Below are 26,970 nucleotides of genomic sequence, written 5' to 3'. Positions count from 1 at the left end.
TTAGTTTTCCTCACCTCAGCTGAATGATTTACATCTCTTAGCCAGCTTGATTACATGTGGGGATTCCCTAGCAACCAGGCAACCCCCACATATACTTATGCTGGCTAACAGATGTAAATTATTCAGCTGCGGCGATGAAAACTAAATCTCCGAGCACTAAAAAATACTCGGAGGACACCCAAGCGTGCTCGGGAAGGTGAGGGTCCCTGAAACTGATAAGGCTCTTTATTGTCCCAGGTCAACATTTCCCAGAAGAGGTTCCCCAAACAGCGAGGAAAGGACGATCACAAAAACTATAAGTATTTTGTGTGATATATCTCTGTGATTTAAGGGCATGAAAATTCAAAGTTGGAAAATTGCTAAAATTTTCTAAATTTTCGCCAAATTTACATTTGTTTCACAAATAAGTGCAAGTCATATCAAAGAAATTTTAACACTAACATGAAGTACAATATGTCACCAGAAAACAATCTGAGAATCAGCGGGATCCGTTGAAGCGTTCCAGAGTTATTACCTCAAAAAGGGACAGTGGTCAGAATTGTAAAATTGGCCCTGTCATTAACATGTAAATCACCCGTGGGTGTTAAGGGGTTAAAGGGACTCTGTCACCTGAATTTGGAGGGAACAATTTTCAGCCATAGGGGTGGGGTTTTCGGGTGTTTGATTCACCCTTTCCTTACCCGCTGGCTACAATATTGGATTGAAGTTCATTCTCTGTCCTCCATAGTACACGCCTGTGTAAGGCAAGATTGCCTTGTGCAGGCATGTACTACGGGAGGACAGAGAATGAACTTCAATCCAATATTGCAGCCAGCATGCAGCCAGCGGGTAAGGAAAGGGTGAATCAAACACCCGAAAACCCCGCCCCTATGGCTGAAAATTGTTCCCTCCAAATTCAGGTGACAGAGTCCCTTTAAACAACAACCAGAAGACAAATTTCATCAGCCAAGGTATATTTCTAATCAGTACAATGGCGCCGACCTGACAGTGTCTGTAGGTTACTGTGCGCAATCCTGCTGACAGGTTGCCTTTTAATGTCTAATATTTCTTCAAGAGACTTTTCTGACAGAAAATATTGGCCCTGATGAAGACTGTTGAGTTTCATAATTTCAGTAGATGTGTTATTGTCTATAATCACAGTTTTTGACTATAGTAGTTAGTGCCTCAAATACTGATTTAACCTTCTAATATAACCAGTTTCTGTTCCTATCATATCAGTTTTCAAATCTGATATGTCATTTTATATGGTAATAACTGGATTTCTTCTGATTCCAGTGATTCTGTGACATATTGTGTTTTATGTTTGTGGTAAATTTAGGTTAATGTATTTTGCATTTATATTGGAAAATACATGAAAATTGGCATGTAATTTAGAAATATTTGTAATTTTTAAACTTCAAATTTGTATGCTTCTTAATCAGATAGTGATACCATATAAAATAGTTAATAAAATTTACTGTGTTTCTACTTTAAGTCGGCAACATTTTTCCAACATCCCGTTTTATAATTTCTTAACACTTTGTTATTTTTATTCGGATGATAAAAGGCTTACAAGTTTAGCAACAAGTTTTTATATGTTTAATTAAATTTACAAAACCTATTTTTTGGGTAACAAATCACCTTTGAAATACAGGCCGGGGTCTCATCATGCTCACATACACAAGTAGGGAGCTGAGCACATCGGATTGAACCACAGGAGAAAAAAAGCTGTATCTGGCAGCTTTATGCAATATGCTTCAAGCTTTAGTAGGGTGTGGTGCTTTCCAATAACCTGAAGACTGGATTTTAGCACTGATCCCTGCCACCCTACTCTTAGTGGCTGGACAGAGACTATGCCACCCAGAAATTCTGGCTGGTTACAATGTCTCATCCATCACCAGCGCCACCCGCATAATGAATGATGCCAGCAACTGTTGATAGAAGCAGATATTAGTGAATTAATTTGTAGGAGTAGTGACTATTTTGACACCTGAGTGGGGGCTGTTTTTGGCGGAATGTGTAGAAGTTTTTATTGGTATCACATTACATTGTTTGCCGTTTTTCAAATATTTGGGAGGCAGAATGAACAGGGTAAGCACCATGCTCCACTGGTTCATGCTTTGAGGTCTTCGATTAGACTGTGAACTGTCATTGTCTTAGTGAATAATTCAATTTTGTTACATAACTTTCCCATTTATATGGACATTTTGAGCAGAAATGTTCAAAAATGTAAATTTAAAGGATATTTTATCTTGAAATAATATTTGTTCTTATTTCGTGGCAGATGACTGTACCAGGAGATCAGAGAGACAACTGACATCTTCAATTTTTAAATCAAATGACCTTGAGATCATACAGGATACAATTTAAGTGAAGATCACTACTCCAGATATACAATCATCCCATCACAGCAAAGATCTATCATCTGATCCTTTGAAACAGGGCCTATTTTTTGAATCATTACAAACTACTAAGAAAAATAAGAATCGGAAAAGAGGCATTAAAAAACGTACTGCTCTTAAAGCAATGAAGCCAATTGCATATTCAGAATGTGGAAATAGTTGTCCCCTCGAAACATCTTTTGTTAAACATTAGTGATGAGCGAATATACTCGAGATTACTCGAGATTTCCCGAGCACGCTCGGGTGTCCTCCGTGTATTTTTTAGTGCTCGGAGATTGATTTAGTTTTTCTTGCCGCAGCTGAATGTTTTACATCTGTTAGCCAGCATAAGTACTTGTGGGGGTTGCCTGGTTGCTAGGGAATCCCCACATGTACTTATGCTCGCTAAAAGATGTGAAACATTCAGCTGCGGAAATAAAAACTAAATCTCCGAGCACTAAAAAATACTCGGAGGACACCCGAGCATGCTCTGGAAATCTCGAGTAACGAGTATATTTGTATGTTCCAAATGTGGGAGATATGTTAACCAGAAATCAGATCTTGTTATGCATGAGAGAATTCATAATAGGGAGAAGCCACATTGTTCAGAATGTGGGAAATGTTTTATCCGGAAATCGATTCTCGTTAGTCACCAGAGAACTCACACAGGAGAGAAGCCTTTTTCATGTTCAGAATGTGGGAAATGTTTTGTAGAGAAATCACACCTTGATAGACACCAAAGAACGCACACAGGGGAGAAGCCTTTTTAATGTTCAGAATGTGAGAAATGTTTTACAAATAAATCATTTATTGTTATACACCAGAGAACTCATAGGGGAGAAGCCATATTCATGTTCAGAATGTGGAAAGTGTTTTGTACAGAAATCAGTTCTTGCTAGCCAACAGAGACCTCACATAGGGGAGAAGCCATATTCATGTTCAGAATGTGGAATGCGTTTTGGACATAAATCATATATCCTAACACACCAGAAAACTCACAAAGGGGAATCACCTTTTTCATGTTCAGAATATGGAAAATGTTTTGCACAGAAATTATCGCTTGTTATACACCAGATGACTCACACAGGGGAGAAACCTTTTTCATGTTCAGAATGTGGAAAATATTTTCTAGGGAAATCACACCTTGTTAGTCACCAGAGAACTAACACAGGGGAATCACCTTTTTCATGTTCAGAATATGGAAAATGTTTTGCACAGAAATTATTGCTTGTTATGCACCAGATGACTCACACAGGGGAGAAACCTTTTTCATGTTCAGAATGTGGAAAATATTTTCTAGGGAAATCACACCTTGTTAGTCACCAGAGAACTTACACAGGGGAGAAGCCTTTTTCATGTTCAGAATGTGGGAAATGTTTTGTAGAGAAATCACACCTTGATAGACACCAAATAACGCACACAGGGGAGAAGCCTTTTTCATGTTCAGAATGTGAGAAATGTTTTACAAATAAATCATTTATTGTTATACACCAGAGAACTCATAGGGGAGAAGCCATATTCATGTTCAGAATGTGGAAAGTGTTTTGTACAGAAATCAGTTCTTGCTAGCCAACAGAGACATCACACAGGGGAGAAGCCATATTCATGTTCAGAATGTGGAATGAGTTTTGGACATAAATCATATATCCTAACACACCAGAAAACTCACAAAGGGGAATCACCTTTTTCATGTTCAGAATATGGAAAATGTTTTGCACAGAAATTATCGCTTGTTATACACCAGATGACTCACACAGGGGAGAAACCTTTTTCATGTTCAGAATGTGGAAAATATTTTCTAGGGAAATCACACCTTGTTAGACACCAGAGAACTCACACAGGGGAGAAGCCTTTTCATGTCCAGAATGTAGTAAACATTTTATACAGAAATCGCATCTTGTTATACACCAGAGAACTCACACAGGGGAGAAGCCTTTTTCCTGTTCAGAATGTGGGAAATATTTTAATAAGAAAACAAATCTCATTGCAGAGTGAAAATTCACACAGGGGAAAAGCTTTTTTCATGTTCAGAATGTGGAAAATGTTTTGTACAGAACTTATCACTTGTTATACACCAGAGGACTCACACAGGGGAGAAGCCTTTTTCATGTTCAGATTGTAGAAAATGTTTTGTAGGGAAATCACACCTAGTTAGACACCAGAGAACTCACACAAGGGAGAGGTCTATTTCATGTCCAGAATATGGTAAATATTTTATACAGAAATCACATCTTGTTATACACCAGAGAACTCACATAGGGGAGAAACCTTTTTCCTGTACAGAATGTGGGAAATATTTTAACCAAAAGTGGTATCTTGTTATACACCAGAGAATTCACGCAGGGGAAAAGCCATTTTCGTGTTCAGAATGTTGAAAATGTTTTATGGATAAATCAAATTTTGTTAGACACCAGAGAACTCACACAAGGGAGAAACCATATTCATGTTCAGAATGTGGGAAATGTTGGGCAGATAAATCAAGTCTTGATAAGCACCAGAGAATTCACAGGGAGAAGCAATGTTCATTCGCGGATTTTCTGCGGAAAAAAAGAAGTACCATGTCAATTCTTGCTGCGGATTCCGCTCCTGTTTTCAACATGCACCAATAGGAAAGTGCTGTTGAAAACCCGCAGAGGAATCCGCAGAAGAAACAGTCGGAAAATCAGCAGTGCAGTTTTGCACTGCGGATTTTCCAAAACAGGACCTGAAAAAAAAAGGACCAAAAAAAGGATCGTGTGAACGTAGCCTAAATGTGTATATTTTACAGAGCTGTGTGTATGTAAATGCACATATGTCGCAGATCTGTGTGTAAGTAAATGTGCATTTGTAGCAGAGCAGTGTGTAAGTAAATGTGCACACAGTTGTGCTCAAAAGTTTTCATACCCCTGCAGAATTTTTGCTTTCATGGCCTTTTTTCAGAGAATATGAATGATAACACTAAAACTTTTTCTCCACTTATGGTTAGTGGTTGGTGAAGCCATTTATTGTAAAACTAATGTGTTTTCTCTTTACACTTACTTTCAGCACACAAACTCTATGTCTAAACAAAGTCTGTAACTTCTCTATATTACAATAATAAATATTCTGATATTGCAATATCAGTGCATTAATATCAGTGCTGATATTACACATTACTAGCTAGATCTATGATCCACTCCTTCTTTGTAGGAACATCTGATGTGATCTATTCATTATATCTCTTTCCATGCTAAGTATAGTAGTATTTTAATCATCAGTGGCATGGAACTTGATGAGTCGCCCATTTCATCCAAATCTGCTGATTCATAATATTGAGTAATGAAGCTTCAGGGACAAAGACCCCATCTCAAAGTAACACGCTGGAGGCCAGGCCCAAAGTAACAGGCCACAGTGGCAGTGGCGTAACTACAAAGTTTTGGACACCGGTGCAAACTTTCAAATGGGCCCCCCGTACCAAAATATTTTCCATCCAAATACACATCCTGCCCATGATACTGCCCCCACATTCTGCCCCATCTAACTCCACATTCTTCCCCATCTGACTCCCCGTTCTGCCCCATCTGACACCACGTTCTGCTCCATCTGTCTCCACGTTCTGCCCCATATGACTCCACATTCTGCCCCATTAGACTCCACATTCTGCCCCATCTGACTGCACATTCTGCCCCATCTGACTGCACATTCTGCCCCATCTGACTGCACATTCTGCCCCATCTGTCTCCATATTCTGCCCCATCTGACTCCACTTTCTGCCCCATCTGACTCCACATTCTGTGTTTCAGGGTACTGCCACTCGTCAGTGCAAAGTGGAGATCTGGTTTGGCTGGGTGAGAGGCGTCTGACCGGGATTCAAGAAGTATCGTTTCTCCTTGCAGAGAGTGACATGTTAAGCATGTCGAGATGAGGAGACTTAATGCTCCTCTGGGAAATATGCAAATTGTCACTTCAGTGAGGAGGAGTAGAACTCTAGTGCCACCTATTGGAAGTAGCAATCCTAACAGTCAATGTCGACCCTTTAATGAGCCTTGTCACATGACTTAGGATACTTTGCACTGACGAGGGGCTTTGCACTGACTAGCGATGCCGTCACCGGAGTTGAGCCCCCTGGTGGCATAAACTCATATGAACTGTAGGGTGAGAAAATATTTAGAAACTTTCCCACGCTACAGTTCATATGAGTTTATGGCACCAGGGGGGGCAGTTTCGGTGACGGCACCACTAGTCACCGAAGCGCCGTTACTTTTATTTCATTCATTCCCCAGTCTTTTACAGCCGGGAGCGGCCGCATTAGCAGCGCTCCTGGTTGAAAATGTGTTTAACCTTTTCAGATGGATTTACATCGTGGGACATGACTGTACAGCGGACAGGTATGGGATATTGTTGCTTTTTTATTTTGGAATTTTTTTCAGGAGAACGAGGGTCTTTAGTTGGATTGAGCATACAATGAAGAATAATAAAACCGTGTGTCTTTCTTTATTTCATTAAAATGCTTTATTCTTAATGTGTATGTTTTTAAACCCTTTCCTACCATTAACCAGGCTCAATGTCACCTTACTATAGCAAGGTGACATTAACCCCTTTTTACCCCATATCCCACCGCTACAAGGGAGTGGGAAAAGAGTGGCTGAGTGCCAGAATAGGTGCATCTTGCAGATTTGCCTTCTCTGGGGTGGCTGGGGGCAGATGTTTTTAGCCAGGGTGGCCAATAACCATAGTCCCTCTCTAGGCTATTAATATCTTCCCTCAGTCACTGGGTTTCCCACTCTGGCGGAGAAAATTTCGTAGGAGCCCACTCCAGTTTTTTCCATGATTTAACCCTTTATTTTAACACCTAGAGTTCCCAAATTTTGCACACACACACACACACACACTATTAACATTATTAGTGAGGGATATCTAAAAATATAATGGATATGAAATGGTTTACTGTATGTAAACCATGTCTCATATCCTGTCGGGTTTGGTAAGGACTTAGCAAAAGCCGGCAATTGAATTACCAGCTTTTATGCTATCTAGCTCTGTATGAAATATATATATACAGTATATATATAATATATATATATATATATATATATATATATATATATATATATATATATATATATATATATATATATATATCTCACTGACATATATATATATATATAAACTGTATATATGTTTTCAATAATATTTGAGCCCATGGATCCATTATATGTCCATTTTGTAAGCCGGCGAGAAAATCTCACCGTACGGATGCCATACGGATGACACATGGATAATTTTTAGAGAGAAAAAATCGCATCCTCGCATTGAATACGGATCACTGTTCAGGAACTTTTCTGCGTATTTTGGCCGTAAAAAACGGACCATATTTTTATACGTTAGGTGTGACCCCGGTCTAATAGAGACTGCAAACACATTGTGGAAAACTACCTTATGAAACAAACCTCCCCCTATCACATAGAGATAATAATTACAATTGGGCAAATGTGTATACAAAAAACATGATGTGCCATCTGATGGGTATTTAAATAATTATTAAACGTATTGTATAATAGATCTGAACTAAAAAAACTAAAAAATTAAATTAAAAAAACTCTTTTAATAAATGAACTTTGTGGCATTTCTGCAATTCATGCCTTTTGGCTGTTGGTATCTAGCTTTGAAATTCAGAAAGTTTACTTTAATCAAAAGTTTTTTTCAGCCAGTTTCCACCTTAATCTGGCAATAGGATGTTTTTGATTCTCAACATTTTTTTTTCTTGGTTATGCCATCTCTATGCTGATGACACCTGTTTATACGCATCTTCTCCTGATGTTATCTCCGAATTACAACAAAATACCAGAGTTGTCTACTTTCTCTAACATCATGTCCTCCCTCCATCTGAAACTCAATCTCACTATCACTATCTTGAGGTCATCTTTGACACAGAACTTTATTTCCTACATCCAATCACTCGTTCGCACATGTTACCTACATCATAAAAATGTCTCCAGTTTTCTGGAATGCACTACCCCGGATGATCCGACTAATACCCACATTTTTAAGCGTGTCTTAAAACACATCTCTTTAGCTGCCTATCACCTCAGTTCACTAATCTACGGTAACTCTCCCCTGTTCCCTATTTCTAATTTTCCTCAGAGTCTCATCGCTTCTATTCATCTGTCTCCACATCCTCCCTGCACCAATAACACTTGGTGACTGCACTTAGACAGATCCTGGTTGGTGTCCGGATCCTGCAGCTTTATATGAAAATCTCTATTTATTACATTGATGGCTGCACCGTACATGACGGCACGTCCTACCTATTGTGTCCCCCTATTTCCTTATATTGTGGCCTGTGAGCAGCAGGACCCCCACTCCTCCTGTAACTGCTGAACTATGCGTTACTCTGTGTTGTTTTTGTTGTCTGTAAACGACCCCCCTTATTTTTACAGTGCTGCGGAATATGTTCGTGCCATAGAAATGACATTATTATAACAACCAGCACAGCACAGTCCTGCATACACTGAGGCCCCTGATCATGTGACCTCTGACTCCTCCCCTCCTGTAACCTCATCCCAGGTCCTGTGCGCACAGAGCAGCCATATATGTGGTGTGCGGCTCTGCAGGTGGAGGTAGGTGCTGGAGATTCCCCATTACTGGGTGCAGGGGACATTAACCCCCTCAGTGCTGAGCCTGTGGTAAATCTCTGTATGTGACTATAATGGGACTGTGTGTTATACCGGGGGCAGGACGGGGCCATGACTGGATGTAGTGATCATGTGACGCCGGTAACAGCTCCAGAGATTTCCTTCATGGGATCTTTATGATGTTACATCGTCACCTTCTCCCTATTCAGGTCCCTACAATATCGGATCCTCTCAGTGGAGATCTTCTATATAAGAGAATTCTCCTGAGTGACCCTGCAAGGATGGATAGGGACAGGGACAAGATGGCGGAGAGGATATTACACCTCACCCTAGAGATCCTCTTCCGGCTGACTGGAGAGGTGAGAGATTCTGATGACGTCACATTACATCATTCTTATCTATGGGAATAACAGAAGGACAGAACTGGAGAGGTGAGGACTCTGGGAATGTCTGTAGTGAGGTTTATTAATGTGTCTCTCCATAACCAGGATTACACAGTAGTGAAGAAGACCTCTAGTGAGCGCTGTCAGGCCCCTGCGTCTGAGGGATGGGGAAGACCCCTGAGCCCAATCACGGGGCCTCCACCTCACCCCCTGATACATGAGGACATCAATGAGCAGAAGATCCTAGAACTCACCTACAAGATGATTGAGCTGCTGACTGGAGAGGTGACACTGCTGGGAATGCTGGGATATTATGCAGTAATGCTATGAAGGGTTCAGGGGATGACGGTACCATTGTATGTGTCAGGTTCCTATAAGGTGTCAGGATGTCGCCATCTATTTCTGCATGGAGGAGTGGGAGTATTTAGAAGGACACAAAGATCTGTACAAGGACGTCATGATGGAGGTTCCCCAGCCCCTCACATCACCAGGTAATAGACAGGACTAAATACACACAGCCTATAATTATCTGTATGTAAAGAATGAATTCAGTCCCTGTATGTGTTTCCTCCAGTTCTATCCAGTGAGAGGACAACACCAGAGAGATGTCCCCGTCCTCTTCTTCCACAGGACTGTAAACAAGAAGATCCCAATGTTTCTCAGGATCATCAGGTAGATGGAGAGAAGGTGTCATGAGATCTCCCCTATGATGTGTAGAAGGCTGTGAAGGTCTTGTGTTCAGTCTAGTTTTATCCACCAGTATTATACACTGAATGACTAATTTCTTAGAGAGACCGTTTGTTTTATAATTAGAGTTTCTGTATATGGAAATTAAACCAATGACCCTGGAGTGCAGCAGAAAATGAAGTGATAATTTTTCAGTGAGAATCGATATTAGAATGAAAAACAGTGATCTGGGGTACAGTCATCCATGCTAATAATAATAATAGTAATAATAAATAATAATCCCTCTACCACCCTCTACCACAACACATCAGACTCTCGCCCACCATCGAAACCTTCAAAAAGAATCTGAAGACCCACCTCTTCCGACAAGCCTACAACCTGCAGTAACCACCGATCGACCAAACCGCTACATGACCAGCTCTACCCTCACCTACTGTATTCTCACCCATCCCTTGTAGATTGTGAGCCCTCGCGGGCAGGGTCCTCTCTCCTACTGTACCAGTTATGACTTGTATTGTTCAAGATTATTGTACTTGTTTTTATTATGTATACCCCTCCTCACTTGTAAAGCGCCATGGAATAAATGGCGCTATAACAATAAATAATAATAATAATAATCTTTATTTTTATATAGCGCTAACATATTCCGCAGCGCTTTACAATTTTTGCACACATTATCATCGCTGCCCCCGATGGGGCTCACAATCTAAATTCCCTATCAGTATGTCTTTTGAATGCTAGGGTCAGGACCAGTATTTCCAGGACCAACTTTGTGAGATTTATATGTACAGTATGTCAGGACTATACAGATAATGATGAGATCGAAGATAAACTTCCTTTGAAAGGGGATCATGTGGATGTTAACAACTCATCAAAGAAGATATGGAGGACTGTTCTTAGGGACACGCGGTACACAATTAATCCAAATTGCACTGAATCCATGATTGAATAGGATATTTGAGTGAACTGATTATTTCAGTCTGGTAAATATGGAGTAATGGATAGGGGATTGTTTTGTGTTCACATCCTGTGTCCTCTGATACTCATATATGGGTGTCTGTAAACTGGAGCTTACCTAAGCATTATGGACGACCAAGTTCATCACTTTATGGCAGCTGTTTACCTTGTGGTAGGAGGACAATGCCCCATGCCACAAGGTTTTGTAAAAAAGCGTCCTGTCTATATTCGCCAACATTTCTACACCAAGTGTAATCAACAACAAAGTGCTGAGATTCTGATGGCCACAGAGGTTTAATGCTCTACTACAGGGGTGGGGAACCTCCGGTGGCTTTTCACTCGGCCCGCGGGAAGGTCCCCGGAGTCAGCAATGTCCAGGCGGCAGCCGCATCCTGCCAGCTTTAACTCGAAGTGCACAGCAAGCAGCGTTCATCACAGAACGCTGCCTGCTCTGCACATGAATGATGTAATCTGCGTGGGCGGGGTTAGGGATAGGTGGGGTTAGCGCCGGGGTGGGTGGGGTTAGCGCCAAATGCTTTCCTGTCACGGAAGAGGAGCTGCTGACAGAGCGCCCAGAGCTATCTCTGTGCAGGCAGCTCTGTGACTGCAGGTGATCTGTGTCCCTCAGCTATGTGCCCCCTGTGATCTCTTTGTCCCCCTGCTATGTGCCCCAATGTCATCTCTGTGCCCTTCCTGTGATCCCTGTGCCCCTCAGCTATGTGCCCCAATATGATCTCTTTGCTCCCCCAACTATAAGCCCCCTATGATCTCTGTGCCTCCCAGCTATGTGCCCCCATGTCATCTCTGTGCCCCTCCTGGGATCCCTGTCACCCCAGCTATGTGCCCCCTGTGATTTCTGAGCCCCCCAGTGATCTCTCTGCCCCCTGCAGCTATATGCCCCCTGTGGTTTCTGTGCCCTCCAGCTATATGCCCCCTGTGAAATCTGTGTCCCCAGCTATGTGCCCCCTGTGTTCTCTGTTCCTCCTGTGATCTCTCTGCCCCTCCAGCTATATGCCCCCTGTGAGCTGTGCCCCCAGTTATGTACCCCATGATTTCTGTGCCCTCCAGCTATATGCACGCCTGTGAGCTATGTGCATCCCTGTGATCTCTGTGGCTCCCAGCTTTGTGCCCCCCTGTGATCCCTGTGCCCCCTGCTATGTACCCCCTGCAGTATTTGTGCTCCCATGTGACCTGTGCCCCCTGTGATCACTGTCCCCTCCAGCTATGTGCCCCCCAGCTTTGTGCCCCTCCGTGATCTCTGTGCCCCTCAGCTATGTGCCCCCCTGTGATTTCTGTGCTCTCCAGCTTATATGCCCCGCTGTGACTTCTGTGCCCTCCAGCTATATGCCCCCCCGTGATCTCTGTGTCCCACAGCTATGTGCATCCCTGTGATCTCTGTGGCTCCCAGCTTTGTGCCCCCCTGTGATCTATGTGCCCCCCTGTGATCCCTGTGCCCCCCTGCTATGTACCCCCTGTGATATTTGTGCTCCCATGTGATCTGTGCCCCCTGTGATCTCTGTCCCCTCCAGCTATGTGCCCCTCCATGATCTCTGTACCCCCCAGCTATGTGCCATCCTTTGATCTTTGTGCCCCCCCCTCCCCCCTGTGATTTCTGTGCACTTCTGTGATCTTTGTGCCACCCCTGGAAAACAGCTGTGAGAAGCAACATGATCAGCATCACTTAACATCACAGCTGCACCAAAGAGAAGCAGCTCCAGCCATCACATTAAGGGTGAGTTATCGTAATTAATTGTTTGACTAAATATACCAGGGTAATTTTCAAGGTGATTAATTTTATGTGGCCCCCAGATGATGGTAGAAATTTCCAAATGGCCCCCCGGCTGGAAAAAGATTCCCCACGGCTGCTCTACTAGATGGGTGTCTCTAATAACGTGGCAATTCAGTATATGATTTATAGTTTGTGAACATGTCAGGATAAAGCTGATCATAGACATTAGATGTTGTCTAGATCTCACAATTTTCTGATTAGTGAGCCTGCTGGTTAGAATTAGGAGCTGACAGGTTGGATTTATACAGGAGACCTGATGCTATGTGATAACTACTGCTGTAATGTCATTTGTGGTCGTCTTGTGAATGTACAATCTTCTCTGTTCTTTGATGCAAGTTTTTCATCTGTCTGTGACTTTTTACAATATTTTTGCTTTAGGGTGAAGATCTGCCCCATATTATTACTACAGAGACATATGTGAGAGGTGATGAGCGGTGTAAAGAGAAGATTCCTACAGATAACCGCACAGGTGAGTGATAACCACTAAATGCAGAAAAGTCATAGATTTTATTCATTCAGATGCTGATACAATTACAGTTATATGAAAAAGTTTGGGCACCCCTATTAATCTTAAGCTTAATGTTTTATAAAAAAAAAATTTTTTGCAACAGCTATTTCAGTTTCATATATCTAATAACTGTTGGACACAGTAATGTTTCTGCCTTGAAATGAGGTTTATTGTACTAACAGAAAATGTGCAATCTGCATTCAAGCAAAATTTGACAGGTGCATAAGTATGGGCACCCTTATCATTTTCTTGTTTTAAATACTCCTACCTACTTTTTACTGACTTACTAAAGCACTTTTTTTAGGTTTTGTAACCTCATTGAGCTTTGAACTTCACAGCCAGGTGTATGCAATCATGAGATTTATTATACTCAGGACCATAATTTTTCTTATCCATGAGATATAATAATTTTACTCCTAAACTCTTTACATTTATTTTACTCTAACCTGAATTCGGGATAAGGATTAGAAGACTCTGAGATAACAGCAAGACTCCTAGGGAAATGATGTAGGGCTGTTGACTTAAGATGAGACGCATGGGGACACTATTCATGGTCACTTGGCAGCCCTTAAGATGGCTACCTTGAACAAGCTTGGAGCTAGTTAATCCATTTTTCAGATCCCAGGACTTGCCCTGATCTTTGTCCTTTAACTGCTGTCCAGGGATCTGGACATACACATGTACCCCTAGACTTGGGCCATGGAGTCAGTTGCTGTTCAATGGTGCAAGCTGGCAGGAAGAATTATCAGGGAGTCAGCTCAGAACCAGGAGGTACGGGCAAACACAAAATTGTCAGGCAGGAGAAATGTCAGTATAGAAGCCAATCTCAAAATCAGGAATATCCACTGAGACACAGAATCTGTGCTGGACAACCAGAGCAATTTAGGTTTTTACTGGCAGTGGGAACTAATTTTCCGGAGCTTAAATAGTAAACAGCCCAACCCAGGGCTTACAGCAGGTAGAAGCACAAACTATCAGAATCTAACCCCAAAGCTTCTTCACTGGCCATAGCCACAAGTTATAGGAGTAAAACAGGGCTACTAAATAGTCACCCTGTGTTGCTCGACGATCGTAGTAGTAATAACAAGTACAGGCTCCTGCACGGATGCCACAGTCCCTGTCATCTTGAGCTATGTTTGGCCAGCAGAAACGTGATTTTAAAATCCAATATTTTGTATACAACTGGATGTCAACTTAGAGAAATGTACCCAGGTGGTGGGAGTTGGATCAAAGCCCTTGGTCTACATGTGCAGCTGTAATGCATTACAGACAGATTACATTGGTTCATTACTCAATCCAGTAGAAGGAACAGAGGCTGTGGAGACTCAAATGGAAATGTTGAGTCCACTAGGAAGCTGGAGGGTCAGTGTAAAAAGACTGATGAAGGAAGGTCGAAATAGCACATCTGAGTACACTTAGCGATGGGGCATAGTATGTCACAGAGCCTTATGTAGAATTGATAAACGGTACAGCAGAGCCCAGTGAAGTAGCAGAGCTGTGTATGGCAGGAGAGTCAAGGTGAGAGAAGCAGAAGAGATAAGCAAAGCTCTACAGATGAGTTTGTAAGGAAACTGTGGCAGTGTAGCAGATCTGAATGGTATAGAAGAGCTGGGTTAGAGGCTAAGTTAAAATTAAAATATTAAAAATTGCCAGTGGCGAAGAATTGGGGCCTTTGGACGAAGATGCAATACGCTGCTCCATAAATTGTGTAGCGCCCACTTCTGGATACTGCTGAACAAATCCTGCTCTCCTGTTCTCTTGAATTGGAGCTGTTCTGTAATGTGAAGCAGTCGGGCTCCCAAGATTCTGATAATGTGGGCCTTTCTCAAGAATCATTCATCAACTGGATAACCCCTTCACAGAACATTTTAGATGCAACCTTCAACCTTCAATAATAACCACGGTTTTAGGTTATCGGTAATGGAGAAACTCTTAGACTTTCTCCTGTCAGCTGCTTCCTTTTGTATATTACTAGACTCTTGCGAAATAGTTGTTAAATGATCAGAAACAGCCCCTCGAGTATCAACTTATTATTATGCTTTGCTTATATAGCGCTATCTTATTCCGCAGTGCTTTACATACATTATCATCACTGTCCCCAATGGGGCTCACAATCTAAATTCCCTATCAGTATGTATTTGGAATAGGATCAATGATCCATAGGACGGTTTGAATAATTCCAGTTTAATCAGCGGATGGTAAAGACAATTCACCTATTCAGTAGAAACGCCCAGGTTTGTTTTAGGCAACATTTACACAATATCCCATCCAGCCTGAGAGTAAAGTCATGGCAGTCTACGGAGAATCAGGGGTTGGTTAGTGAAGCATCAGTTTCTTCTAGGTCTGACAATTCTAGAACAAAATGACTGCAGATGTCACAATCGTTCCACTGAGAATTTATCATCTGAACTCAGAGTAAGGCCGGCATCACACTAGAGAGTTTTACGGACGTATGAGAGGCGCAAAAACAACGCATTGCACACGGACCAATGATTCTCTATGGGGCAGCTCCTATCTGCCGTATATCTCTCTGCCGTATTTTACGAGCTGAGAAAATCGCAACATGCTGTGTTTGTCAGTGTATTGCTCAAAAAATCCGCCAATGCAAGTCTATGGGGGCGAGAAAAATAAGGGTTACACACGGACCATCAGTGTGACTTGTGAGAAATACGCAGCCGTGTTCTATAGAAAAGCCGGCAATTTCAGCGTGGTGTACAGTAAAATCACACTGACAGGTTAGAATAGAATAGATAGAATACATGTCTGCACATAGTATAGGTGTGTAAAAAAAAAAATATATATATATATATATATATATCTATCAGTGAGAGAGAGATATATATATATATATATATTTATATATATATATTTTTTTTTTTTAATACAGAGCTAGATAGCATAAAGGCTAGTAATTAAATTGCCGGCTTTTGCTATCTCCTTATCAAACCCGACCGGATATGAGACATGGTTTACATACAGTAAACCATTTCATATCCCTTATTTTTTTACATATTCCTCACTGCTAATGTTAGAAGTGTCTGTGTGCAAAATTTCGTGGCTCTAGGTGTTAAAATAAAGGGTGGGCTCCCGCGCAATTTTCTTCGCCAGAGTGGGAAAGCCAGTGACTGAGGGCAGATATTAATAAGCTAGAGAGGGACCAGGGTTATTGGCTCCCCTGGCTAAAAACATCTGCCCCCAGCCACCCCAGAAAAGGCTCATCTGGAAGATGCGCCTATTCTGGCACTTAGCCACTCTCTTCCCACTCCCGAGTAGCGGTGGCATATGGGGTAATAAAGGGTTAATGTCATCTTGCTATTGTAAGGTGACATTAAGCCTGGTTAATAATGGAGAGGTGCTCACGTGCAATTTTTTTTTTTCTCAGCTCAGAACCAAACTTAAAAAAAAACAAAAACAAAAAACGCAGTATGCTGTGACTGTCCTCGTGTATCGGACGTGACTTGCCAATGCAGTTCAATGGGTGCGAGAAAAAAATGTAAAAAAAAAATCGTACAGCACATGGACCATGCGTGTTCTGTTCAATTTTTACACACCAATCTCTTTGAAAACTTTCATTAGCCAAGTACAGTAAAATCACAACATGTTAGAACAGAATGAAAAGATATATACACATAGAATAAATAAAAAGATGTCAGTGACATATATAATTAGTACAGTGCGTGTGTAGCTTACTGTACATGTATTTAATAAATCAATAAATTAAAGAAAAAATGTTTTGGGATCCCCCTAAATTTTATAACCAGCAGAGAGAAAGTGGACAGCTTGTGGCTGGGAAGTGGGTTATACACATGGGGCTTCCCAGGATATTAATATCAGCTCACAGCTGTATACTTAGCCTTTACTTGCTATTAAAATGGGTGAACCCACCCAAAAAAATAATTTGGGGTACCCCCTACAATTAATAACCAAAAAAGGCTAGGGAGACAGCTGCGGGCTGATATTAATAGCCTAAAATAGTGCTGACGGCGCCTGCGCAGTAGCATCTATCGCAGATAGATGCTACTGCGCACACTGACAGTGTCTGTAGTTTACTGAGCAAAATCCTGCTAACCGGTTCGCTTTAATCACAGATTGTTGATCCTCTGACCATCTTTGGTTCTGAGAAACTCTGCCCGACTAGCATTATCTTTTATATTCAATCACCTGACGTAGTTGAATATACGACTAATATCTAGCCCCCATGTTTTCAAGCGTATCATCTCAACTCACTAACTTAACTCTCTCCTGTTCCCTCCTAAATTTTAATAATAATCTGCTCCTGCCTATTCATCTGTCTCCAAATCCTCCATGCACCAAATAGCACTTGGTAACTGCACTTGGACAGATCCTGGCTAGTGATGAGCGAGTGTACTCGTTCCTCGGGTTTTCCTGAGCACCCTCGGAAATTTACAGCTACTAGCCAGGCTGAGTACATGTGGGGGTTGCCTGGTTGCTAGGGAATCTCCCACATGTAATCAAGCTGGCTAGTAGCTGTGAATCATTCAGCTGCCACGATGAAAACTAAATCTCCGAGCAGTCATAAATACTCAGAGGTGACCTGAGCGTGCTCGGGAAAACCCGAGCAACGAGTACACTCGCTCATCACTAATCCTGGCTGATGACCGGATCCTGCAGCTTTATATGAAAACCGCTTTTTATTACATTGATGGCTGCACTGTACATGACGGCACGTCCTACCAATTGTGTCCCCCTATTTTCTTATATACTGTAAGCTTGTAAGCAGGACCCTCACTTCTCCTGTAACTGTTGAAATGCGTTGCATTGTATTGTTATTGTCTGTACATGTCCCTACTTAATTGTAAAGTGCTGCGGAATATGTTGGCACTATATAAATAAAATTATTACATTATTAACCCCTTTCTGACATCGGACAGGATAGTACGTCCGACGTCAGAAGCCCCGCTTTGAGGTGGGCTCCGGCGGTGAGCCCACCTCATAGCCGCAACATTTCAGCTGTTTTCAACAGCTGACATGTGCCCTCAATAGGCGCGGGCGGAATCGCGATCCGCCCTGGCCTATTAACTAGTTAAATGCCGCTGCCAAACTCTGACAGCAGCATTTACAGCGTGCTTCCGGCCATCGGGCTGGAAATACGCGCACCTCTGACCTCCGTTACGTGATCGGGGGTCAGCGCTGCATTGCCATAACAACCTGAGGTCTCCTTTAAACCTCTATGGTTGTTGATGCTGGATTGCTATGGGCGCCACCCTGTGGTCGGCGCTCACAGCAATGCTGTAATTCTACTACATAGAGGCGATCTGAGCGATCGAGTTGTGGCAGCTTCTAGCCTCCCATGGAGGCTATTGAAGCATGCCAAAGGTAAAAAAGAAAATGTGATTAAAAATAATAAGAAAAAAATATATGAAAGTTAAATTACCGCCCTTTCACCCCATTCAAAATAAAACAATAAAAATAAAATCAAACATACACATATTTGGTATCACCCGATCTATCAATAAAAAAAGGATTAACCTGATCGCTAAATGGCGTAGCGAGAAGAAAAATCAAAACGCTAGAATTACGTTTTTTTGGTTGCCGCGACATTGCAGTAAAATGCAATGACGGGTGATCAAAAGATTGTATCTGCACAAAAATGGTATCACTAAAAACATCAGCTCGGCATGCAAAAAATAAGCCCTCGCCTAACCCGAGATCAGAAAAAATGGAGACGCTACAGGTGTCGGAAAATGGCGCAATTTTCTTTTTTTTTTTTAACAAAGTTTGGAATTTTTTTTTCACCACTTAGATAAAAAAAGGGCCTAGACATGTTTGGTGTCTATGAACTCGTACTGACCTGGAGAATCATAGTATCAGGTCAGTTTTAGCATCTAGTGAACCTAGCAAAAAAGCCAAACAAAAAACAAGTGTGGGATTGCACTTTTTTTGGAATTTCACCGCACTTGGAATTTTTTTCCTGTTTTCTAGTACACGACATGGTAAAACCAATGGTGTTGTTCAAAAGTACAACTCGTCCCACAAAAAACAAGCCATCACATGGCCATATTGACAGAAAAATATAAAAGTTATGGCTCTGGGAAGAAGGGGAGCAAAAAACGAAAATGCAAAACCGAAAAAAGCTCCTGGGTGAAGGGGTTAAACATTATGTGCCCCATAGCGCATGTCGTTCAGATGCTCAAAACAAACGCAAATGCCTCATGCAAGCATATATAAATTAATAATCACTGATAAATATTAATTATAATGGGAACATTAAAGGGAACCTGTCACCCCCAAAATCGAAGACGAGCTAAGGGGCTTATTCTGTAATGCTGTAGATAAGCCCCCGATGGATCATGAAAGATAAGAAAAAGAGGTTAGATTATACTCACCTGGGTGGGCGGTCCGAACCGATGGGCGTCGCGGTCCGGTCCGGGGCCTCCTATCTTCATAGGATGACGTCCTCTTCTTGTCTTCACGCTGCGGCTCTGGCGCAGGCGTACTTTGTCTGCCCTGTTGAGTACGCAGGTGCCGAGCCTCTCTGACCTTTCCCGGCGCCCATCGGACTGGACTGCAGCAGGAACGCCCCTGGGTGAGTATAATATAACCTCTTTTTCTCATCTTTTAGGATACATCGGGGGCTTATCTACAGCATTACAGAATGCTGTAGATAAGCCCCTGATGCCAGTGGGCTTAGCTCACCTTCGATTTTGGGGGTGACAGGTTCCCTTTAAGACTGTATCCAGACTAAAATATATTACTACCTCATCTCATCTCATCAAACTATGTTGCAATTACAATAACAATGTATTCTTTAGAATCCATATAAAATTTGATTGCAAATGTTGCTTTGCTAAACCTCTGAAATCAAAGATGAATTTGGTGGATAAATGTATTGATTTTAGTGTAAACAGTCACTATTTGACTATAGGCAACTTATCCATTTCTTTTGAAAAAACATCAAATCGGGAGGAATAAATTATGCAAGTTCAATACAAGATGAAAAGTATACCTACAGGGTGGGCCATTTATATGGATACACCTAAATAAAATGGGAATGGTTGGTGATATCAACTTCCTGTTTGTGGCACATTAGTATGTGGGAGGGGGAAAACTTTTCAAGATGGGTGGTCACCATGGCGGCCATTTTGAAGTCCGCCATTTTGGATCCAACTTTATTTTTTCCAATGGGAGGAGGGTCATGTGACACATCAAACTTATTGAGAATTTCACAAGAAAAACAATGGTGTGTGCTTGGTTTTAACGTAACTTTATTCTTTCATGAGTTATTTACAAGTTTATGACCACTTATAAAATGTGTTCAAAGTGCTGCCCATTGTGTTGGATTGTCAATGCAACCCTCTTCTCCCACTCTTGACACACTGATAGCAACACCGCAGAAGAAATGCTAGCATAGGCTTCCATTATCCGTTGTTCCAGTTGCTGGGGTCATCTGAAGGCAATTGTGAAGATACGAGATGTGCAGCATCTGAAACAATGGATACTGGAAGCCTGTGCTAGCATTTCTTCTGTGGGCTCCCACGTAATTTTAATAACCAGCAGAGGGTAAGCCGATGGCTGATAATATTCTGGGAAGGAGCATATAGCCATAAAGGTTCTCAGGCTATTAATATCAGCTCACAGCTGTTTGCTTACCTTTTACTGGCTAGTTTACAGGGGGACCCCAGAAAAAATTGACATAATGTCCCTCTATAAAATCTAACCAGCAAAGGCTAGGCAGACAACTGTGGTCTGATAATAATAGCCTAGGAAGGGGCCATGAATATTGGCCCGACCCAGACTAAAAACATCAGCTCTCAGCCGTCCCAGAAAAGGCGCATCTATAAAATGCGCCAAATGTGGTGCTAAGCCTCATTCTTCCCACTTGCCCTATAGCGGTTGCAAGTGGGGTTCATATTTGTGGGGTTGATGTCACCTATGTATTGTCAGGTGACATAAAGCCCACAGGCTAGTAATGGAGAGGCGTCTATAAGGCACCTATCCATTAGTAATCCCATAGTGATACTGTATAAAAACACACACCCAGAATAAAGTCCTTTATTTGAAATAATGACACAGACTCCTTTAATAAATCTTAATTAAACCATACTTACCGAACAACTTACCCAGCGAAGCCAACGTCTCTTGCAACAAAAATAAAATAATAAACCACAATATTCCTCACCTGTCCACAGAGAAGGTAATCCATAATGTCCCACGACGATCCTGTTCACTTTGAGAGCAGTCACTGATGTGTGGAACAGTCACATCGGGAGATATGACTGCTCTACTTGGTCACCGGCGATACACTGACACAGGAGGTAATCGCTCACGCAGGTCATCAGCTCCGGTGATCTCCCTTACGGCACCACTGCTGCTTTAGAAAGTTCTCGCGCAGCAGTGCCGTGAGAGCACTGGAGCTGATGAACTCCGGTGAACTCTCTCGACAGATCAGTGATACACTGCGGGAGCGATTGCCTCCTGTCAGTGTATTGCCGGCTACCAGATAGAGCAGTCACGTCCCCGATGTGACTGTTCCACACATGAAATCACCGTGGGACACTCTGGATTATGTGGACTACGGCGGACAGGTCAGTATATGTTGGTTTATTATTTTACATTATTTCTAGGAGACGAGGGCATCGGGATTTCGGGTTGGGTGAGTATAATGGGTTTTTATTTTTATTTGAATGTGTATGTAATTATTTCACTTTTTTTTTCAACTGTGAGCACAGGCACCGGCAGATGATACTATGTCTTCCATCAGCAGCACCTACTGTCTCTGTTATCAGTGACAGCAAACATAGCCTGATGGAAGCAGTAGTCTCATCAGCCCAGCCGTGATCTGCAGTAACAGCTGTGGGGTCACGCTGACATCTGACAGCGTAACTCCACAGTGCTCGGACCGATAGTACCGGTGGTAGCATTACTGCGGGTCGCAGTCACAGCTGCTGGGTCACGCTGACATCTGACAGCATGATCCCGCAGCACTCTTACCGGCAGGAAACCCCATAGAAATCTGGTAAAATGCAAAACAAAAACTCAGTAATTCAGCAGCAAGTCCACAAACATTTTTATACCTGCGTTTTTGCTGCAGATTTGACTGACTGAATTGAAGTCAATGGGTGAAAAACGCTGCAGAAACGCACAAAGAATTTACATGCTGCAGAAAAAAACGCACTGCAAATACTTAAGAAAATTAATTAATCATGTGCACAACGCTACAGGATTGTCATTGAATTAGCTTGCATAAGGAATCCATAGCGTTTTTGACACATTTCCGCGCGGAAAAAGCACCACGAAAATGCATCAAAAACGCTCTATGTGCACATAGCCTAAAGGGAACCTGTCATGATTGTGCATCGTAACCTACAGAGTGTCAGGTCGGCATCGTTATACTGAGTAACATGATAACTTGGTTGATGAAATCCATCTTCTGGATGTTTTTAATCTTTATTTTCAGTTTTGAGTTAATGATATGCCCGCGTTCCAAGGTGGCCTGTGTGGTGTCTTCATGTGGTGCTATGATTAGGTATTCATAATGCAGACTGTTGACAGGTCACTGACCCCTCATTGACCTTTCTACAGCTTGATGACATAAACAGAACATAGTGAACTTATTGACAATCCCCTGTTATGATGACCTGGTGGTTAGGAGCACTAGGAATGACCTGATGAGCAAACTAGTAATACAGGACAAGCTCTGGGAAGTGGGAGCTCTGCTGACCGCAACCCCTAATCCTATTACAAACAACTAGAAATAGCCGTGGAGCATACCTGACTCTGCCTAGACGCCTCTTCACAGCCTAAGAGCTAACTACCCCTAAAGATAGAAAATAAAGCCTAACTTGCCTCAGAGAAATTCCCCAAAGAAATAAGCAGCCCCCCACAAATATTGACTGTGAGTTAAGATGGAAGTCACAAACACAGGAATGAAATAGGTTTCAGCAAAGGAGGCCAGACTTAACTAAACAGACTGAGGATAGTAAAGGTATCTTTGCGGTCAGCATAAAAAACTACCAAAAAACAACGCAGAGTGTGCAAAAGAGACCCCCGCACCGACTCACGGCATGGAGGTGCCACTCTGCATCGCAGAGCTTCCAGCTAGCCGAGCAAAATCATGATAGCAAGCTGGACAAGAAAAACAGTGGTAAACAAATAAGCTAGCAGGGACTTAGCTTTTGCTGGAGTAGACAGGTCATCTGAAAGATCCAAGAGAGAACTGAACCAGTACTAGAACATTGACAGCTGGCATCAAGTAACGATCTAAGTGGAGTTAAATAGAGCAGCAGCCTAGAACTAAACGAGGTCAGCTGAGGAAGGAACCTCCGAGCCAGCAGCTCCACTCACAGCCACCAGAGGGAGTCCATGGACTGAACTCACCGAAGTACCATTCATAACCACCGGAGGGAGTTAGAGAACAGAATTCACAACAGTACCCCCCCCTTGAGGAGGGGTCACCGAACCCTCACCAGAGCCCCCAGGCCAATCAGGACGAGCCAAATGAAAGGCACGAACAAGATCGGCAGCATGAACATCAGAGGCAACCACCCAGGAATTATCCTCCTGACCATAACCTTTCCACTTGACTAGGTACTGAAGTTTCCGTCTCGAAATACGAGAATCCAAAATCTTCTCCACCACATACTCCAACTCCCCCTCAACCAACACCAGGGCAGGAGGGTCGACGGAGGGAACCATAGGAGCCACATATCTCCGCAACAACGACCTATGGAACACATTATGGATGGCGAAAGAAGCTGGAAGGTCCAAACAAAATGACACAGGATTAAGAATTTCCAAAATCTTATAAGGACCAATGAAACGAGGCTTAAACTTAGGAGACGAAACCTTCATAGGAACATAACGAGACGATAACCAAACCAAATCCCCAACACGAAGTCGGGGACCAACACAGCGACGGCGGTTAGCGAAACGCTGAGCCTTCTCCTGGGACAATGTCAAATTGTCCACCACATGAGTCCAAATCTGCTGCAACCTGTCCACCACAGAATCCACACCAGGACAGTCCGAAGGCTCAACCTGTCCTGAAGAAAAACGAGGGTGGAAACCAGAATTACAGAAAAAAGGTGAAACCAAAGTGGCCGAGCTGGCCCGATTATTAAGGGCGAACTCAGCCAAAGGCAAGAAGGACACCCAATCATCCTGATCAGCAGAAACAAAGCATCTCAGATATGTCTCCAAAGTCTGATTGGTTCGTTCGGTTTGGCCATTTGTCTGAGGATGGAAAGCTGAAGAAAAAGACAAATCAATGCCCATCTTAGCACAAAAGGACCGCCAAAACCTCGAAACAAACTGGGAACCTCTGTCCGACACGATGTTCTCCGGAATGCCATGTAAACGAACCACGTGCTGGAAAAATAATGGAACCAAATCAGAGGAGGAAGGCAATTTAGGCAAAGGTACCAAATGGACCATCTTAGAGAAGCGATCACAAACCACCCAGATAACCGACATCCTTTGAGAGACAGGGAGATCTGAAATAAAATCCATGGAAATATGCGTCCAGGGCCTTTTCGGGACCGGCAAGGGCAAAAGCAACCCACTGGCACGAGAACAGCAGGGCTTAGCCCGAGCACAAGTCCCACAGGACTGCACAAAAGAACGCACATCCCGTGACAAGGAAGGCCACCAAAAGGATCTAGCCACCAAATCCCTGGTACCAAAGATTCCAGGATGACCAGCCAACACAGAACAATGAACCTCAGAGATAACTCTACTAGTCCATCTATCAGGTACAAACAGTTTCTCCGCTGGGCAACGGTCAGGTCTATCAGCCTGAAACTCTTGCAGCACCCGCCGCAAATCAGGGGAGATGGCAGACAAAATTACCCCCTCTTTGAGAATACCAGCCGACTCAGGAACTCCCGGAGAATCAGGCACAAAACTCCTTGAAAGGGCATCAGCCTTCACATTCTTAGAGCCCGGAAGGTACGAAACCACAAAATCGAAGCGGGAGAAAAACAGCGACCATCGAGCCTGTATAGGATTCAACCGGTTTGACAGACTCGAGATAAGTCAAATTCTTGTGATCCGTCAAGACCACCAAGCGATGCTTGGCTCCTTCAAGCCAATGTCGCCACTCCTCGAACGCCCACTTCATGGCCAACAACTCTCGATTGCCCACATCATAATTGCGCTCAGCAGGCGAAAACTTTCTAGAAAAGAAAGCACATGGTTTCATCACTGAGCCATCAGAACTTCTTTGAGATAGAACAGCCCCTGCTCCAATCTCAGAAGCATCCACCTCGACCTGAAACGGGAGCGAAACATCTGGCTGACAACACAGGGGCAGAAGAAAAACGACGCTTCAACTCCTGAAAAGCCTCAACGGCCGCAGAGGACCAATTGACCACATCCGCACCTTTCTTGGTTAAATCAGTCAATGGTTTAACAACACTTGAAAAATTAGCGATGAAGCGATGGTAAAAATTAGCAAAGCCCAGGAATTTCTGAAGGCTCTTCACAGAAGTAGGCTGAGTCCAATCATAAATGGCCTGAACTTTAACAGGGTCCATCTCGATAGTAGAAGGGGAAAAAATGAAGCCCAAAAATGAAACCTTCTGAACTCCAAAGAGACATTTAGACCCCTTCACAAACAAGGAATTAGCACGAAGGACCTGGAACACCATTCTGACCTGCTTCACATGAGACTCCCAATCGTCCGAAAAAACCAAAATATCATCCAAATATACAATCATGAATCTATCCAGGTACTTTCGGAAGATGTCATGCATAAAGGACTGAAACACAGATGGAGCATTAGAAAGCCCGAATGGCATCACCAGGTACTCAAAATGGTCCTCGGGCATATTAAATGCTGTTTTCCATTCGTCGCCCTGTTTAATACGCACAAGATTATACGCCCCTCGAAGATCTATCTTGGTGAACCAGCTAGCCCCCTTAATCCGAGCAAACAAATCAGACAGTAACGGCAAGGGGTACTGAAATTTGACGGTGATTTTATTGAGAAGGCGGTAATCTATACAAGGTCTCAGAGAACCATCCTTCTTGGCCACAAAAAAACCCCCTGCTCCCAACGGTGACGACGACGGGCGAATATGCCCTTTCTCCAAGGACTCCTTTACATAACTCCGCATAGCGGCGTGTTCTGGCACAGATAAATTGAACAGTCGGCCCTTCGGAAACTTACTACCAGGAATCAAATTAATAGCACAATCGCAATCCCTATGAGGAGGTAGGGCACTGGATTTGGGCTCATCAAATACATCCCGGTAATCTGACAAGAACTCAGGGACTTCAGAAGGATGGGAAGACGAAATTGACAACAATGGGACATCCCCATGTACCCCTTGACAACCCCAACTGGATACAGACAATGATTTCCAATCCAACACTGGATTATGGACCTGTAGCCATGGCAAACCCAAAACGACCACATCGTGCAGATTATGCAACACCAAAAAGCGAATATCCTCCGGATGTGCAGGAGCCATGCACATGGTCAACTGAGTCCAGTACTGAGGCTTATTCTTGGCCAAAGGCGTAGCATCAATTCCTCTCAATGGAATAGGATACTGTAAAGGCTCCAAGAAAAAAACACAGCGCCTGGCAAACTCCAAGTCCATCAAATTCAGGGCAGCGCCTGAATCCACAAATGCCATAACAGAATAGGACGACAAAGAGCAGATCAGAGTAACGGACAAAAGAAATTTTGGCTGTCCCGTACCAATGGTGGCAGACCTAGCGAACCGCT

At 42.9% G+C, this 26,970-nt stretch overlaps 2 protein-coding genes across 2 annotated transcripts in view; both read left to right on the top strand.

Annotated features, from left to right (window-relative positions):
- Positions 1-8,512, top strand: part of LOC143768140 (uncharacterized) — a 121,600-nt gene extending 113,088 nt beyond the window's left edge. The window contains exons 13-16 of the mRNA XM_077256828.1: positions 3,196-3,842; positions 3,913-4,092; positions 4,415-4,565; positions 8,463-8,512. Coding sequence (XP_077112943.1) covers positions 3,196-3,842; positions 3,913-4,092; positions 4,415-4,565; positions 8,463-8,512 — 1,028 coding nt within the window. The remainder of the gene's footprint in view (positions 1-3,195; positions 3,843-3,912; positions 4,093-4,414; positions 4,566-8,462) is intronic.
- A 376-nt stretch (positions 8,513-8,888) lies between these two features.
- LOC143768139 (uncharacterized) overlaps positions 8,889-26,970 on the top strand; it is a 103,113-nt gene continuing 85,031 nt past the window's right edge. Inside the window, exons 1-6 of the mRNA XM_077256826.1 lie at positions 8,889-8,938; positions 9,163-9,312; positions 9,442-9,621; positions 9,704-9,827; positions 9,911-10,008; positions 13,148-13,238. Of these exons, the coding sequence (XP_077112941.1) occupies positions 8,912-8,938; positions 9,163-9,312; positions 9,442-9,621; positions 9,704-9,827; positions 9,911-10,008; positions 13,148-13,238 (670 nt within the window). The 5' untranslated portion in view covers positions 8,889-8,911. The remainder of the gene's footprint in view (positions 8,939-9,162; positions 9,313-9,441; positions 9,622-9,703; positions 9,828-9,910; positions 10,009-13,147; positions 13,239-26,970) is intronic.

Source organism: Ranitomeya variabilis, chromosome 4 (genome assembly GCF_051348905.1).
Source record: "Ranitomeya variabilis isolate aRanVar5 chromosome 4, aRanVar5.hap1, whole genome shotgun sequence".
In the NCBI taxonomy this organism is placed as follows: domain Eukaryota; kingdom Metazoa; phylum Chordata; class Amphibia; order Anura; family Dendrobatidae; genus Ranitomeya; species Ranitomeya variabilis.
Note: the sequence above shows the minus strand (reverse complement) of the source record. Positions and strands in the feature narration are given on the sequence as shown.